The 11,977-nt window shown below is 52.9% G+C and overlaps 4 protein-coding genes across 4 annotated transcripts; 3 read left to right on the plus strand and 1 right to left on the minus strand.

Annotated features, from left to right (window-relative positions):
- Nucleotides 1-101: 101 nt before the first annotated feature.
- A1O7_02718 (uncharacterized protein) lies at nt 102-3,138 on the minus strand (the record flags this gene model as incomplete). The annotated part of the gene is made up of 4 exons (XM_007756749.1): nt 102-118; nt 190-504; nt 557-2,331; nt 2,381-3,138. 4 exons carry the CDS (start codon nt 3,136-3,138, stop codon nt 102-104), a joined length of 2,865 nt encoding a protein of 954 aa, XP_007754939.1.
- A 1,178-nt stretch (nt 3,139-4,316) lies between these two features.
- A1O7_02719 (transcriptional activator SPT8) lies at nt 4,317-6,329 on the plus strand (the record flags this gene model as incomplete). Its single annotated transcript, XM_007756750.1, has 1 exon — nt 4,317-6,329. The coding sequence occupies one exon, from the start codon at nt 4,317-4,319 to the stop codon at nt 6,327-6,329; it is 2,013 nt and encodes a 670-aa protein (XP_007754940.1).
- Nucleotides 6,330-6,740: 411 nt separating this feature from the next.
- A1O7_02720 (uncharacterized protein) lies at nt 6,741-8,216 on the plus strand (the record flags this gene model as incomplete). Its single annotated transcript, XM_007756751.1, has 1 exon — nt 6,741-8,216. The coding sequence occupies one exon, from the start codon at nt 6,741-6,743 to the stop codon at nt 8,214-8,216; it is 1,476 nt and encodes a 491-aa protein (XP_007754941.1).
- An 816-nt stretch (nt 8,217-9,032) lies between these two features.
- Nucleotides 9,033-11,198, plus strand: A1O7_02721 (murein transglycosylase; the record flags this gene model as incomplete). The annotated part of the gene is made up of 2 exons (XM_007756752.1): nt 9,033-10,996; nt 11,051-11,198. 2 exons carry the CDS (start codon nt 9,033-9,035, stop codon nt 11,196-11,198), a joined length of 2,112 nt encoding a protein of 703 aa, XP_007754942.1.
- Between the last annotated feature and the right edge of the window lie 779 nt (nt 11,199-11,977).

Genomic DNA, 11,977 nt, shown 5'->3' on the forward strand with positions numbered 1-11,977 from the left:
CCACCGCGTCCGCTCGTTTGAAGGTTGAGAAGGTTTCACAGGAGCAAAAGCACAACTCCCCGCACTTGTTTGAGCATCCATGACCACAGGGCAAGGTATTTCTACAATGTCCCACACACTGAACGGTGTCATGGGAGTAAGAATGGCACAGAAGGTGGCAAGGATGACCACATTGTAGTGCCACCCCACATGGTTGCGCGCAGCCACCGTCGGTCTTCTCCCAATCCTCCGGATAGCTCATTAGCGTGGTGATATTATGGCGCTTGCACATCACCGGAAATTCTTCACCTCGCCGTCGAGGCCTTGAATCCATCAGAGTGATGACGTTTTGCCACAGCAAGCTGTTGCGCATGAGGATATTAGAATTGCCGAAAAGATAGAACCCAAATTTTGCTCGGGACAGCGCCACGCAGCTCCTGTTGACGTTCTCCAAGAAGCCAATCTTGCCTTCTTGATTGTTTCGAGCCAGCGACAGAATGACGATGTCATTTTCTTCGCCTTGGTCTGGAGCAAAGTTAGTAGAGTCAACTATATATGTGCTGAACTGTGAACTTACACGAATCGACCGTCTTCACGTTAACGTATGTACGAAACTCAGGGAACTCCTTCAACTCACGGAGGATTCGCTTACGTTGTCCGTTGTAGAACGTCAAGACGGTAATCCGGGTGGGATCGACACCATTTCTGAACAGGTAGCGGTAAAAACCGGCAACGAATTTTGCTTCTTCGGGGTTGAAAATCGAGAACGATTCGTCTTTCGCTTCCCACCACGGGTGATCAAAGAAGAAGGATCTGACCTCGCCTGTTCCCCATGTCTCGAGCCGACGATTGACAACGCTTGGATGGTTGGTGAGGCCCGGGTATAAGGGGGCGACGAGGCGGCAAAACTCTGGCATCATGCGGCGTTGCTGGAGCAGCGTCGTATAGGGCATCTTGTTTCGTACCAGTCTTTCGAACAGCGACACGTTCAGGTGGAAAGGCTCATTCTCCAGCTCTTGTACGCTGCAATGGCCTTGTAGTTGCTGGTGGTCCCCAACGAGGATGAGATGTTCAAGCTTCTCCGTGCAGGCTACCGTGACAGGAGCTTCCAAGACTTCAGCAGCCTCTTCGATGAGGATCACTTTAGGCTTGAGAGCCGAGATCAGCGGCCTATATTTGCTCAAACCGGTGGTGGTCATGCCAATGATAGAAGCTCGTCGCAGGTAGACAATATCTTGTTCCCACTTGCCAACAAGGTTATCTTTCACTAGCTTGTTGTAGACCTTCGCATCTTCGCGGAACCTGCTAGTGATCTTGGCCTTTGCTTGAGCCTGCATGATATGATACACATGAGCACGGTAGTAGGGTGGGACCTTCCACATGTCTGTCACGGTTTCGAGGAGCTTGGCTGCTCTGCTAAGATCTGTTGTAGCAGGTTCCGGGACCATGAATTTGTCGCGAAGTTCACGCCATGGGCCTCTCAACATCTCAACGTCTTCTTCATCATTGACGCCCGTGGAGTCTTCGTTTTCTCTGAGCTGCTCAAATTCAAGGTCGTCATCGTCACCTTCCTCAAAGCCGTAGTTCTCTTGGACGTAATCGACCTCGAAAGGCACCAGTGATTTGCCCAGCCACAGTCGTATGGGAGCATTGAGAGCGGCGTCCGCGGAGACCCATTGCGTCGCGCCGTCTTCCAGTGACTTTGCTTGCTGCGCGGTGAGCACTCCCAATTTCTGCAACATCTTGGGACCGGAAACTTGATCAGTGGACCAAGGGTCAGGACCAGGCATGACAAATGGTTCAAGTAACTCTATCAAACCCTTGGTTTGCTTTGTCAACAAAGTGTTCGACTTGCCGAAGAGGCCTCCTGGGATGGGCTTGATCCTCTCTTCCTGCCGGATTTCGAAAAGAGCTCGTTTCTTGACTTCGGGCTTGGTGGATCTGCCTCCCAGTCGGATGTAGTTTGGTTCAAAGAGAGAAATGTGTCCGAGCAGTTGGTCGAGTGCATGATTTGTCTGGGCAGCAATGATGATGGGTGGGTCGTCTGGCTTTCGATTGGCATGCATGATTTCCACCGCAACACGCGAGACATACGTCTTGCCGGTACCGGGTGGACCTTGTACAATGGGATGGCGCTTGGTAAGGATCTCTTTCAGAGCCTCCCATTGCGTGCTGTCGAGTGAATTAGACGAGCCAATGGGCCAGTCTTTTGTGACGTCGACCTTCTGATACTCTTTCTTCTGAGCAGGGTCTGTCGCGGCAGCACTGATATCTAGGACGGGGTCTTTTTGAAGGTGGGCAGGAGGCTCATTTGAAGGTTCAAGGTGGCAGATGTGGTCAGACAAGGGAAACCTGGCTATAGTCAGCGACGTCAACGGCATATTGAGGCTAGAGAGCTCACTTCTCCTGGCTCAGCTTCTGCAGAGCCCTTAGCGTATGACGATAAGCTTCAAAGTATCCCTGTTTCGCCTCGATCATGAGCCACTCTTTTTGCGTATCGAGTTGAATATCCTCTGGGCGGCCAAAGTGAATATCGATCTCTGGGGGCTCACACGTAACGCCTTGCAGCGGTCTCGCGGCCACGATGGCCACAACCAGCTCGTTCAAGTCAATCAACTTCGTCTTGGCAGGGATTAGAGCGACGATGCTGCCACTGACAAGCCTCTTGCTGTTTTGCCACTTGATTCGTTTGCCTGCGCGTCGTGTGGAGAATCTGATCCTGGCAGCCAGACCTCGTCGAGCGAATGTGAATCCGACGACGTGAACTTGATCATAGACCGAGAATTTGTGTGTGTCTCCAGTTGAGGGATCCTTGCGGAAGTCATGGATAGCATCTCGAAAGCAGCCGACCGCATCTTCTCGGAGCAGTTCGTAGTGCGTTTTCAGGTATCGATCCTTGCTCTTGTAGGGGCCGTCAATCTTGTTTGGTAGAAGATCCGCCGAGTCGGCAAACAGCTCTTTATTTGTAGGAATCTCTGGCTGAGAAAGCCACACGTCTCTATCGGAGGTGGACTCAATTTGTTCTTGCTTCGAAACATAGTCACGGATGTCGAGATTCAGGGTGAGGTCGAGCTCGTCCTCCAAAGTACTGGTCACAGCATTGTGAGTGTTTGGACGACGGGCTGGACCTTTGAAGCATTCCGAGAGATCCGCATTCATCTCTAGATATGCGGTCAGTAAGCACATTGCTCTGAGACGTGGCACGGTGCAATGATGTGGGCAAGGCACATCGCCTAAGACCGTCATGTATTTGCCGATCAGTGTTCGAACCTACCTCCATTAATATCAAGAGAGGCGAATGAGTTTCGGACATCTGATGAGTTGTGCGTCAGTCATTTCCCAGTGAGGACCGCTGTAAGCCTGACTTGAGACCAGAATTCGAGGAGGTGATGAATTTACCGATGGATGCCCTGCCACCTGGACGGTTTCCTCGTCCTCGACCCCGATTGCTCATGCCACGTCCCGGTGCCATATTGATCAAGATGGCAGCAGTGGTTTAAGCAGTGGCAACTTCCATACGGGGTTGAAGATAGGTGAGTGAGGAACCGGCTAATATTCTGTGAGCACAGATATCCGCTTTTTCGGCTCTGACAGCGGTCAGAAGTGTATGGCAGACAGGCCACGGGCTGATCTTGACCACTCCTGCGAAGGTGTGTAAGGAGTTATCGAGTGGCAGTAGTTTTGAGACAGACCGAAAGCTGCGGTTGCGATGAGCGGTCAGTGTTGGACGCTTCACCGCGCAGCAGGAGGGAGAGTTAAGGAATTCTAACAACGCACCAAACCCACCGTTGCTGGAAGCGAAGAAGAAAAGAGTGCACCGTTGCCATCAAGCAATGTTTAGTGAACGAGGATATTGGTAGCTCCGAGCGGCAATACTACAAAACAAGTGAAGCAAGCAAACATTTCCTTGAGCCACGGGAGAAAATTGCGGGCATCAGGAACACAGCAGCTTTTGTCGTTGCCGAACCGAGAAAGATGGTCCAGCGTCCAAGTCCAACCGATTAACAGGTCCTCGGTGTGTCCCGACGCCTGGGAAGCATTAACAGATACGAGCAGTATATTAAAAACGCCTCCAGAAATGAAATCAAAGTGAGCTTGTTGTGAGGACACAAAGTAGTTCTTGCTTGTGACTGCTCCAGAACCAAAATCCGGAGGATCATATATTGACAAAGCGTAGCGCTAGACCTGTTGTGGAATAGTTGGATCTCGGGGACCTGGCTCAATGTCGCTCAAAGACGAACTGTCTCTCTCCCCGTTCCAATCTGGCACCATCAATATCACGTCGGCGTGGTGCCTCTCGAAGACAGGCTATTGCACGAATCATGTGAGCGGCAAATATGCCTGCGTTCGACGAAGATGACGAGCGCTCCCAAGATGGGAGCTTCGACAACGACAATGATGAAACCATGCAAGATCTGGACGACGTTGATGCCGACGGCGATATCGACGGCGATGCAGATATTGACCAGGATGGTGATGGTGATGGTGATGGTGATGGTGATGGTGATGGTGATGGTGATGGTGATGGTGATGGCGATGGCGATGGCGATGGCGATGGAGATCTAGATATTGAGGGTGATGGAGATGCGGAAGGTGAAGGCGACGAGGACGACGACGCCGAAAGCCAATCTGAGCAATCTGACAACGAAGATACTTCTGGCGAACCGAGCGCAGCACAGGACGGTACTCAGCAAACTGCATCTGCACAGGCAGACTCTTCGCGAGGGGTTGCAGCGGCCTCCAACATCTCTGCAGAGTACCTCAACGCATGGTCATACGATATTGTCCCCACCGTCGCCGCGCCCCACAGCACTTCTATAAACGCAGTCTGTACCACAGGGGATATGCGGTGGGTCTTTACCGGGGGTTCTGATGGTTATATTCGCAAGTTCAATTGGGTCGATTCTATCAACAACAAGCTTGCACTTACGGTAGCACAGAGACACCCATTCGTTGACAGCGTTGTGAAAGCCGGAGTATTGATGAGCTACTGGGAGAATTGGGATGCTCGGCCAAAGACTACACAGACGTTGTCGCCTGTGTATTCTCTTGCCTGCCATAGTCAAGCCCTCTGGCTGTTGTCTGGTACAGCCTCCGGTCCGATTCGACTGCAGTCCATCCGACACGACGAAGGCAGGGAAATCACCTTGCTTCAAAAACATACGTCAGCCGTTTCGGTCCTCACACTTTCTTCCGATGAGAAGAGCTTGCTGTCCGGCAGCTGGGACAAGTCAGTCCTAGATTGGGACCTCAATACCGGTCAGGTTCGAACAACGTTCGCTGCCAGCGCAGGTCAGATATCCTCGATTGAAACGCGGCCAGTCTCATCTGTGCATGTTCCTGCAGAGTCTGGAGAGGTCGTTGTATCCAATGGAACATTTTCATCGAATGATGGGAAATCTCTCACCAATGGCGTTAAGAGCGATCTGCCCAGTCAGAATACCCAAGAACATCCAACTGTGGCGACTCCAGACTCACTGTTCGGAGATGGAGGGGATGACGATCTTTTTGGCGACGACGGAGGTGTCATGGCCAATGGGGGGGGTCTCACGGACGATTTTGGGGTTGAAGACGACGAGATGAGTCGCGCAATGGCAAATGGACCACAACCGGAAGAATTAGTTGATCACCCCATGCTGGATTCTGTGGCCCCGACCCACGATGCTGCAGCTGCCCTCCCAGACAGTTCTCAGCTCCAAATATCTGCTGATGAGCTGACGAATGGAATACCTGATTCTACTGAGCAGTCAATCACGAACGGCTTGCCACATGGGGATGATCTGGAAAGACATGGCGAAGATGAAGCAATGAGGCAGGACAGCGAAGCACCACATACTTCTGATTCGACATTCATGGCGACTTCCATCGACGGCGCGATACGTGTCTGGGATAGGAGACAGTCAAAACCGGTGGCACGTGTTCTGCCACGCAACACTCCGCCATGGTGTCTAAGCGCCTGCTGGTCCCCAGATGGCAACTATATATACGCCGGTCGACGGAATAACACAGTGGAGGAATACGACTTGCGCAAGGGCCTCAAGGGACCCGAACGGGTTTTCCGGTTTCCCAACGGCAGCGGTGCAGTGACCTCAGTCAAGGCGATGCCCAACGGCCGACATCTGATCTGCGCTTCATATGACATTCTACGGTTATATGACCTGAAAGAATCTCATTCTTCACGGTCCACCGTCCCGTTCTTGATCGTTCCTGGTCATCGAACCGGCGTCGTGTCCCATCTGTTCCTCGACCCAGCTTGTCGATTCATGCTCTCCACTGGCGGTAATCGTGGTTGGGAAGGCGCTTCGGCTGAAGTACTGCTTGGATATGAGATCGCCGTACCTCGCCGCTGAGCCTTGACCACCTGTATCGGACAATGTTAACTGCGGTCGTTGTACTTTGGCCCTCGCCTTGTCTTCCGTGAATCGAGGACTACTTGCACTGCGCAACGACAAGTCGGTCCCGGACAAAGGCCTTGGAGCGGCCACTGAAAGAACACAAAGACCAAAGTCGATGTTTCACTTCCACTGCTTCGCCTTTCTCTGCTCAAGACAGTTGGTGTCTAGAGGCATAGTGGGCCGTTGTCGCTTCCGAGTCGTCGAGCCGGGCAGTTCTTCAACTGCCTCCATGTCATCAAAAACGGTCTCTCAGCTCTGCTTGCTCTTTGCTCCCAAATAAACTCCAGCCTTACCAGTCCCCAGAAACACCAATAGTCTTCAGGCAACCACACCACTACTATTCGTGTTTCTCACCCTCCTGCGAAGATGCCCTCGGTGCGAGGCTTCAACGTCACCGTAGAAGGAACGGATGGCACACCATTCACTACCTATGGGACCCGCTCCAGAGGGAAAATTGTCTATACCAGCATTGAAGCTCGGGATGGTGCCAGGTTCCAGATCCGAGTGACACCGGACTTCCCTTTTCCCGAACCGAAGGACGCAATGGTTGGCGGCGAGCAACAATCTAACAGCAGGCACGGCGTGGAGTCTTCCAATGCCCAGAACGCCATGGACTGCGACGAGCCAGATGGTAAGCCCGAGATACCTTATGAGTTTTTCGCGTCCGTGTACATTGACGGCAATTCCGAAAGCGAAGACAACTCCCAGATTCCTACCGAAGCTGGCGAACAACATTATCGCTCTAAAGGCCATGTCTTCAAGGGTCGCTGCTGTGGCGCGGTCATGGAGCAAGACGCGTTCGGTGGAAGCGATTACGGGTCTGGAATGCTCGCGAAGTACCTGGTGTTACCCTGGGTGTTCCGCCAAAAAGGGATCGATGTCTTGCTAAGTCACATGAACATCTCAGAAACGGAGGCGGACATCCCAACGACGGATCTCGAAGCAGATTTGGCGGATGTTACCGAAGCAATGGCGAACGATGGATTGTCTAAACCAACCGGCAGGAAGCCAGGTCAGATTGAAATTGTCATCACAAGAGAAGTGACTGTGAAAATGGTGCGACCAAAGAAGTACGCGAAGCCAGAGGATACAGTACATCTTGACAACGACGAATGCAATACGCATGAAGTCACTGTTGATGCAAACAACAAGCGACACATGCACTTGACCACGGTGAAGACACGTCCCTATCGCGCAGACGAACAGTTCTTTTGCAAAGTATGCATTTCGTATTGCGACATTGCGAAGTTGAGGAAGCTGGGCCTGTGCACTCAGGATGGTAGCCCGACCGACCGTCGACTTCTTGCAATATCCAGTAGCCCGGAGTCACCCGGTCCGCTGAAGCGTCTCAGGGATTATGAGTCTGGAAGGCACGAAGTTCGCACTGACGACCCCATGCTGAGTGATGGAGAGGAATCAACGTCTTCGGATTCAACATCAGACTCGGATGTGCCTCGTCGGAACAAACGACGTGGCGCAATCACTTCCCGCAGAAGCAAGGCTAGGCCGGCTAAGCCGCGCAGGAACAACCATACGCTAAGCTGGACAGCTCGGAAGGATCATGAGTCGACAAATCAGAACCTGCGGGCTGCTCATGCCTCAAGCACAAGCCTCGTGTTGCCCGAATTCCATTTCGATTTAAACGATGAAGTCTCTGGATGGGTCCGCGAGCTTCATGCAGAGTTTGGGAGACTGGGTGCAACTGACAACAAGCCGCAGCTAGCCCTTACAAGTGCAGAGCCAGAAGATGTCCCCACTGGCACAGGAGATATGAAGTTGATCACTGTCAGCAACGAAACTGTTGAGCTATCGGACGAGGTAGACACCATGCATGAAGAGTGAGGCTAGGTAACTCTCTGCGAGAAGGCACAGAGCTGTCACCCAGCAGTGTGCAAGTGGACTTTGCTTGTTTATGGAGGGGCGCAGCTCGCACACGGTGACCTAACCAGTGTAACGGGTAAACATCTGGCATCAGGCTGAAATAAGTTTACACGAAATCCGTTTCTGTGCCTCTACTTTCGGGAAGCCGGGTAGTCCTAGATCAAGAACGCTTTTCTTGCGCGCACACAATCCAATATCAGTTTGTAGGCGTGCGCCCAACTGTTGCAAGTCTTTCTCCGCAATGCCACATTGCTTGTCAGGTCTAAGCCTCATCGATCTGAACGGCGAGGAGGATCGGCGTGGCTTTCAATTGGTTGCACAGCAACGGCGCAGGCTGAGTGAAGGCGAAAACCCCCCATGTCCCGCCGCCATCGCTGCCAACTTTACCAACATGCGCCATCTGCGAGTACGTAGTTAGGTAGGAGTGTCAATACTCATGACAGGTCATCTCAGTCTCTTCCGCTTTCCTGCGTCTACCCAGTCAACTACAAGCTCTTTGCCTGTATAATCCTTCGTTCTCTTGGCTGATACCTGTGGTTTGTTCGTCGGAGTCCGGCTGACCAGCGTTTCACCTGCCCGGTTCCCTTTCGGCTCAGCCGCCCCTACCATACCGACCACAGTGCGCTCCCACACCCTCAGACCTTGCCACGAAGAGGCTCTCGACGGGTTTCAGACTTGACTGATTGAATCCATTGCCCATGTTGCGCCGTCGCTCGCTATACTGAAGACTTTGCTCTGCCTGCGCACCCGGGCGAAAGACACGCCGCTGTGATCAAAATGTCCACCGGCGGCAGGAGCTTCTCGTTTGAGCCCCAGAATGACAGCGGGCTGAATCCAGATGCACGACAGGCTCAGGCACAGGGACGTCCGCCCCAATCTTACACACCCTCCTACCAACAGCCGTACCAGGAGCCGCTCGACAGAGACTTTACATCTCCGCCACCTAGATACGCCTCTGCCTCTCCAAATCGCAGTCAGCAACTTTCTCCTCCTTCATCGCCTCGCCGGCGCCCTGTCTCTTCAGACACCCACCTCCTGAGCGATCTCTCCCCTCCCAAGGCCCTTGCAAGACAAACAGTGCCTACGAGTGCCGACGACTTCGGCCCTCCCCCTCCTCCACCGCATAGAACCAGTCCGGACCGACTTCCTAGAGCCGAACATCAGTCTTACCGACCCTACGCAGAGGCAATCGCAGGGATGGACAACTACGGCGACAGGGCTGCATATCCTCAGTCCTACACTCCCTACCAACAGCAGGCTCCGTCGCGGCTGCCAGAGAGGTCCTCGTATGGCTCGACATTCGCGCTTGCCCAAGGTGCCGCCACGCCTGGTAGAGCATCTCCTTCTCCTTCAGGTCACAGATCATCTGCATACTCCGGCAGAGGCATTCCTCTGGATGATTATCACTCAAATTCGAGCCGGGCGCCGTCGTATCCAAGCTACCACGACCTGCCCTACCAGTCAAGCAATCCTGCGGGGCTGATGAATCAAGCGAGCATCAATCCCAACAATATCCTCGACGACGCCGATGACGATGGTTTCCCGGCCCGGGACCAGCAAAGGGACTCTGGCAGGAGATCGGCAGCCCCTGGCGCTGCCGCAGGTGCCGCCGGTTTTCTGGGAGGGCTCTTTGGCCGGAAAGCAAAAAATCACACTCCCAGTGGTACATATAATGCGGTTGATGGGCGGCCCCAGCCCGAAAAGAGCCAATGGTTATCAGAGCAAACCAATCGGAAGAGGAAAATGAAACTTTGGGTGGGCATCGCGATCGGACTGGTCATTGTCGTCGCCATCGTGGCAGGAATTGTAGGTGGTGTGCTAGGGAACAAAAACTCGGACGATTCAGGCTCCTTCAGCGGCGACACTAGCAATGCTGCCTCGGACACCGCAGCCAACGGCGACCTCGACAAGAATTCGGCTGAAATCAAAGCTCTCATGAACAATAAGAACCTCCACAAAGTATTTCCTGGGATGGATTACACACCCTGGGGTACACAATATCCGCTGTGCCACACGTATCCTCCTTCGCAAAACAACGTCACCCGCGACATGGCAGTCTTGTCGCAACTTACCAACGTCGTTCGACTTTATGGTACTGACTGCAATCAGACCGAGATGGTGCTTCATGCGATTGACAGGCTTGAGCTCACCGATATGAAGGTGTGGATGGGTGTGTGGATCGATACCAATCAGACCACCATTGACCGCCAGCTGGACCAGATGTACAAGATCCTAGCAGAAACCAAAGATCTCTCCATCTTCAAAGGGGTCATCGTCGGCAACGAGGCGCTCTATCGTGCAGGCGAAGACAAGGCACAGTCTGAGCAGGAATTGATCACTTATCTGGGTGATGTCCGGTCCAAATTCAAGTCCCTCGGTTATGATCTCCCTATCGCGACTTCTGATCTCGGCGACAATTGGAACGCTCAGCTTACGCAAGCGGTCGACTATGTCATGTCCAACATCCATCCCTTCTTTGCTGGCGTGACAGCAGAGGTTGCTGCAAGCTGGACTTGGGATTTCTGGCAGAACCACGACGTCATCTTGACCCAAGGCATGCCCGACGTCAAGCAGCTCATCAGCGAAACCGGTTGGCCCAGTGGAGGTGGCAAGGATTGCGGCGGTACAGATGGCTCCTGCCAGCCGGGTCAAAGCGGTTCCGTCGCCGGTGTTGATGAAATGAATACCTTTATGGACAACTGGGTGTGCCAAGCACTGCAGAATGGTACAGACTACTTTTGGTAAGTCGCATGTCCTCGTGAACGTAGCCTCGGTCTCTAACTTCTTCGCTACAGGTTTGAAGCATTCGACGAGCCTTGGAAAGTCGTCTACAACACAGCTACCCAGGCATGGGAAGACAAATGGGGACTCATGGATCCAGCCAGGAATCTCAAGCCTGGACTGAAGATTCCGGATTGCGGTGGGAAAACTGTGGGATCATGATTTGGATCGACCAGGCGCGGTGCGGTGAAAACGGCGGTCTGTTGGGCTATTTTCGAAATTGTGGCTCTTTCCAGTGCTTACGTTAGAGCCGGCGGCATATTGTACGGCACTTGAACTCGGAGGCAGTCGATGCATTAGATGGAGAGGTCACTCGATCTACCTTCTTTCCTTGCGGGCGGTCACCCATCGCATCGCATCACATTCACGTTGGACATGGTCGTCGAGGAAGCGCGTATCGCGTATCGCGTATCTTGTATCTTTCCGCCCAGCCGATCTGGGTTCGGGTTTTCGAATGTCGAGGTCTAGGTCGGCACAAAAGTTGGTTTGCGCAGTCGAGTCGACAAACCATGTTGACGCCATGCAGGAACGAGAACGAGAATGAGGTTGGATCCAGGATATATGTACATTACTACGGGCATGATACTTGGGAACAGGGCAGCAGGACAGAAGGGATATGGTTACGCTGGAGGGCTACATACATAGTACGGTGTTTTCACAATGTGCTGTAGATGCTGTCATGGTGCAAGGGTCAGATCGATACCACCATGATTGACCCGGCAGCATGGCATGGCATGGCCTGCTGAGTGGTACAGTACGTGAGATCATCCAAGCAGAATGGATACAGTAGACTATGGCTTTTCGACCCACCGTCAAGTCGATGGTCACCACATTTTTTTGCGAGGAAGAAAAAAGGGAGGACTCTACGTAGTAGAGCCTACATATATGAATGCATGTATTCCTATGTGCGTATGAGGAGGGAGACATCGACGTGCAACGCA

The sequence above is a fragment of the Cladophialophora yegresii genome (assembly GCF_000585515.1).
Source record: "Cladophialophora yegresii CBS 114405 chromosome Unknown aczIN-supercont1.2, whole genome shotgun sequence".
Classification (NCBI taxonomy): Eukaryota; Fungi; Ascomycota; class Eurotiomycetes; order Chaetothyriales; family Herpotrichiellaceae; genus Cladophialophora; species Cladophialophora yegresii.